The 5,440-nt window shown below is 50.2% G+C and overlaps 1 protein-coding gene across 1 annotated transcript; it reads right to left on the bottom strand.

Moving 5' to 3' along the window:
* Positions 1-2,387: 2,387 nt before the first annotated feature.
* EI90DRAFT_3107233 (uncharacterized protein) lies at positions 2,388-5,228 on the bottom strand. Its single transcript, XM_039062622.1, has 14 exons — positions 5,197-5,228; positions 4,900-5,137; positions 4,803-4,847; positions 4,542-4,751; positions 4,432-4,487; positions 4,304-4,378; positions 4,235-4,251; positions 3,956-4,145; positions 3,887-3,902; positions 3,755-3,834; positions 3,247-3,698; positions 3,015-3,195; positions 2,859-2,962; positions 2,388-2,800 (listed from the first exon to the last, which is right to left on the bottom strand). Exons 2-14 carry the CDS (start codon positions 4,913-4,915, stop codon positions 2,647-2,649), a joined length of 1,596 nt encoding a protein of 531 aa, XP_038907412.1. The 5' UTR covers positions 4,916-5,137; positions 5,197-5,228; the 3' UTR covers positions 2,388-2,646.
* Positions 5,229-5,440: the final 212 nt, after the last annotated feature.

Raw genomic sequence — 5,440 nt, 5'->3', positions numbered from 1 at the left:
GAGCTTTCTTCTCGTATGCTCCGCTCGCGCTAAGGAAACGCGCTGCTCTTAAACTACCGTCTTCCTCACCGAAAAGGTCTGCTAGGTTCAGGTCTCCGTCATTGCCTCGGAGAAGGTAGAAACCGAGTACCGCTGGTCTGATGCTTCCTTCTTAATCGAGTCAACCGTTTGGTGGCAAGAACATGTGTCGAGCCCTAGCTCAACGTCCTTTGTTTGAGGGGATTGTAGAGGCTTGCTGATCGAGTGTTGCCAAGGATATATTTGAACAGTAACTGGCAGACGGACGTGGATGGACGTCGTATCGATCATGCTCACCAGTTCTGGCCTGTCAGGATACTCTATCCTATCTCTTTTACGGTGGAAATGCGACTTCGTCATGCCCGGGATATGACCTTCTGAAATTGAGTTGCACCTCCTGGTCAGGTAGCTGCGACCTCTACAACCTCATGTCAACAGTTCGCAAGGTCTCTGCACGTTTGCTGATGCTTTTTGGTGGCATAGAACAAGATCTGCCAATTTGAAATCCTAGTGGGTTGGATTATTCCGTGAGTCCTTCATAATCAATGCGCCGCACATCTTCTTCTTCAAATGGATCATCGGATCTGGATATCGTTCTCTCTGCTGGATCGTCCCAATGCCGCACATATGAGCCCCTAGTCTCTCAATTTCTCCTGGGTAAGCATGCATGTCTCCTGATCGGCATTTGTCAACTCTTTCGCTTCCTCTGAACAAAAGATTCTTCACCACAAGACTCAGCTGACTCTGGTCATTGATCTAGCCGTTGTGACTGGTAGTACGTGTCATCTCCCCTGGATCGTTCCAATATAGCGCATCTATGAGCGCTTAGTTTTTCAATTCTCTCTGGGTCAGCATGCATGTCTTCTGATCAGCATTCATCAACTCCTTCGCTTCCTTTGAACATGAGATTCTTCACCATGAAACTTGCCTGAGTCCGGCCATTGATTTAGCAGTGGTTGACGACAGTCCGGCGCCTGCGGACTGCCAGCTCGCAGACCATGATCCCCGAGCCTTCACGGGTCCCTACCGTCTCCCCTGGGTCTGGATCCGTCCCCGACCTCATGCTCTCCCCCACCCGCCAAACTCCCACCTCCATAGTCCCAGGGGGAGTGTGTATTCGTTGAAGACTCTGCGCTGGCCGCTCTGGCAAGCGCAATCCTTCTTCAGCCCAGTAGACATACTGGGCTGCACCATCTGTGATCTGCTGATATAGCCGATCGACTCCCTTCATACCTGAAGGGAGGCCGCAATTATAAGGAGAGGATCAAGATCTTCTCCGTCGGAATGGGGAGGCTGTGCTCCTTTCGCTGCTATGGAATAGCAGCCTCATTCTAAGAAGCTTCTCAGCATCTACTAAGGAGCTTCACCACTCGCTGACGCGTCCCACATGCCCGATCCTCCCGCACCCGGCTATGTCGGGCTTTCCATTGCTCAAGGCCACGAAAACAGCCTTGAGACTCCTTGAGTAACCGCTGGAGATCGCGGCTTACACACACTTTCGCGGCCCTTAGCGACCGCGAAAAACTCGCGCGATTTTCATCGCGCGGATGACTGAGTGGGCCTCATAGCCCATTCCCCCTCGTTCAGAGAGGCTAAAGATGGTTCCTACGATCATCTCCCCACCGGATTTACACCAGAATGAGGGCGGCTCAGCTTCTGCTGAGTGCCAGTTCGCGGAAGCGCGTCGCGCTTCGTCAATTTCAGGGCCAGTTGAATAAACTGCCCCTGTCCTTCCACCCCCCATCCCCACTCATTAGGGGTGTGTAGAGACAGCCTATATGACCGTCCCCCCGCTGGTTTTACGCCAGAGCAAGGGCATTTCAGCCCCTGCTGACCGCCAGCTCATGGAAGCGCGTGCGCTCCATCATTTTCAGGGCCCGTAAAATTTGCGGCCCCTACTTCCTCTCACGATGAGAGGCTCTAGATGGTCTGTACCATCATATCTCTACTGATTTTACACCAGCAGTACAGCTCCCCAGCTTCTGCTGAGAGGCGGCTCATGGAAGGGCCTGCGTTTCACCATGTTCAGGGCCTATAAAACTCACAGCTCCTACTTCCTTCCCCTCATCCAGAGAGGTCACATACGGTCTATCCAACCGTATTTCTACCGGTTTTATGCCAGTATTACAGCTCTTAGCTTTCGCTGAGAGCTGACACATAAAAGCGCGTCCGAAACCATGGAGGCAGGGTTTTGCATTACATGATGGAGAATCGGTTTTCAGTACACATGCTACTGCCCATGAGTGCCAGATCATATGGCCAACAGGTGCCAAACGGTCACCATGGTTATCGTCGATATTCCAATACTTCTGACAGCCAGCAAAACTCCCATTTGCTCCTCCCGAGGCTTAACATATTTCAGCCAAGGTCTGTCTGAGACGTGAAGGGGATTATACCGTCGAACAAATCATGAATAAGGTCTATTTATATCGAAGCCGCTTTCACTCCATATTCTGCAACGATGTGCTGCATCTTCGCATTTCGGCGTCACGGCATGATTGTAGCTGACAGAAAAGCAGGAGCAATGTAAGGAGCAGAGATTCCAGGCAGACCTTGTAAGCAAGGTAATACATGCGAGTACCTAGGGGAAAATCCATTCAGATCAACCTTGTAGCTAGGAGCTTCGATTCATGAAGCCGGCGCTGGAGCTGTCGTCGTAGTCGCTGAAGGTGCGGCATTGGTCAATAATTCCTTGCGCCGCCAGAAATGATATATGGAAAGCGCGATAAGAATGGATCCAACGATAGCGCACAGGGCAGTTATCACATGTGCCACATGAGGGCTAAGGTTCCGAAGGGTGAGGCATTGCGGGTGATAAGACACGTGAAACGAACACGTACATGGCAATCAGGCCGTTTGCTGCTTGCGCCTCCAGCGTGACATTTCGGAAATACGGTGGCCCAATGATAAACGTGGAAGGGGCGAGGGTTGCTTGAAATAATTTCTGTAGTGAAGACATTGGATAAAGTAGATATTGCATATTTCGCATCACTTACAACGGCGTCCTCGGCAAGTCCAACCACGGAGTTTGCGTCCCCGAGAGTGTTGTCCTGTAGTGATATTATTTCAACCCCAATCTTGAATAAACCCGCAAGGTTCATGATCGAACCAGCCAAGGCAAAGCTGATCGCGTCTCCGATGCCTTCCACCCGGGGATCACTGCTTGGCCAGCCTATCCTGGAACCGCATGTCGGTATGAGTGCGAATACGCTTGCTCGAACGCCTTACCCGCTGGGACCCCAACTGAGGAATGAGACGTTACCTCGATCCACGACATCGGAAATGAATGGGGTGTCATAATTGAATGTAAGTGTGGCGGTGAGATCGTGCTCCGCTATCATGCTGTAGCAGAAGACCATCGAGTAGCTCGATGTGTTTTTGAGGAAAGAGAATGCCACGGGAGAAAACCACGGGTCACTAGAGTCTGAGTAATTGTTACCAGGGTCGATGCTTCGTACACATCCAAAAGGGGCGGGGACCATCCAGCCGTCCCATATTGTGCCATTGGTGATGACATTGGACGTGGCGGAGCAGTTATGGGAAAGAGTCCCCGTTATGTTGTACCTGTTGGCGGTGTCCGGACCCGATATTACTGGTGATGGAACTGGGGCACATCTGGCTTGCACCGACAATCCCCTGAATGTGAGGTTCACGTCCCCATCTAGGGCAGGGTCAACGAGCTGAAGGCAACAATGATCAAAGGCAGCATAGCGATGAGCTGATAACGATTACCCACAGCAGAATCCGGCACCACCCAGGTGTTTCCAGTCTTGGTGTCGTTCAAGGTAAATGGAGAATACAGAGCACCGATCCGGCCTAGAGAGATAACTCAGTACCTGTTGACGAACTCCTTATGATCTTGACTAACTGACGGCACCCACAAACTGGAACGTTGGATCAGCTGTCATTGGTGAAAGTACACAATAGAATCACGCACCCCTGCAGCATCCACGAACGGGGTGAATCCGACATCATCATAGCCCAGGCCCGTGTGACCTGCGATACGCATTTGCACTTCCTGCGGCAGGGACACCGAAACAACTTGGAAATATGCTCCAGCCAGGGAATGGAAAATGCTACCGCTGATCGCGATGCGAGAGAGTATGAAGACCGCCAAACGGTGCAGCCTGGAATTAGAAAGACAGCCCAAATCGGACCACGAAAACAAGTATGAACTGCGAACTGCGAACAGGCACAATCGAATTTAGAATCACACCTGTTCGCTTCGAAGGGCTATCACAGTGCACATTAGCATTATTAAACAACTATGAGCGATTAGCCATACTTTGAGCAGTGCGATAACATAGGGCTCTTTGAACCAATAGAATAATGGACCGAAAAGAAGAGATGGAACAAATGACTGAGGAACCCCTTTTTCAGTCACCGGTCATGAAGTAGGAAAGCCATACATGCCTTCAGGAACTGTTTAGCGCGAGAGCGTCCGTAGTCGCTTAGGTTGATTTCAAATCCTAGCGAGGATGAATGAGCCTGACTGTTCATACACCAGAGTCGGTAGTTTCTACCTATTCCATTGCGGGTGTGGTTTAATAGAACTTCCGATCCGACAGCAATAGCAATGAAGACTAGGCCCAACGGGAAAGTTTTACTCCACCAATGCGACTTGGGTAGCTCCAATGTTTCAGGGTGGTCCTTGTATTTGCCTTTCTGAGATGGGCGTGGGTCGCTCTCATCGATCTGAGCCTTTTCCACATCAGTTATCTCCACAGGATATCCTAGACGACGGGTGAATGGAGGTGCAGCAGCGGTGAGTTTATCATACTCACCACTACCAGTATCATCAGGTGTAAGCATTTGTAGGTAGATGTCGGCTACGGAAATAGATCAATGATACAACGCTTTAGCAAAGAAACAGACGCTAACCGCTTTGATCTGCCATCGTTCCGGGGGTGGGGGGGGTGGCAAGACTCAATCACTCTCTCAGTTGGCTTTTATCCTTTATGAACTTTACATTTTAGAGAGAAAAATGGAGCAATGGTTGAACCCAGGAACCCCATTCGCCTTATCTCAGCAAAAAGGAGAAAGAGGCGCCCGTTGTAATGCTCCCCTAACCATTAGAAGATGCCGTGAAGGGTATTTCATTTTTCGCTGCAATGAACACCTCAAGTAAGATATTAATAGACCAACATTCATCTTAGGTGATCGATATGGGATTCGAACCTGGGGTGGTACCGGCGGCCAGCATTCAAGATGTCCGGTTTGATGGACCATGTGGAAAGACACCGCCACCCACCATTCAACCAGGCACGTAATTACGGTACCCCCTCAATGCACACTAACTTCTTGCTTTTCCAGTGCCTCTCATAGGCACTGCTCCTTGACAAGTGGATATAATTCACTTCGAATAAGTTCGTGCGTATAAATATCAACATTTTCGCCAAAGAAGAACGAAAAGCGAAGAAGA

The sequence above is a fragment of the Cantharellus anzutake genome, assembly GCF_015039405.1.
Source record: "Cantharellus anzutake strain C23 chromosome Unknown EI90scaffold_374, whole genome shotgun sequence".
Taxonomy (NCBI): Eukaryota; Fungi; Basidiomycota; class Agaricomycetes; order Cantharellales; family Hydnaceae; genus Cantharellus; species Cantharellus anzutake.
Note: the sequence above shows the minus strand (reverse complement) of the source record. Positions and strands in the feature narration are given on the sequence as shown.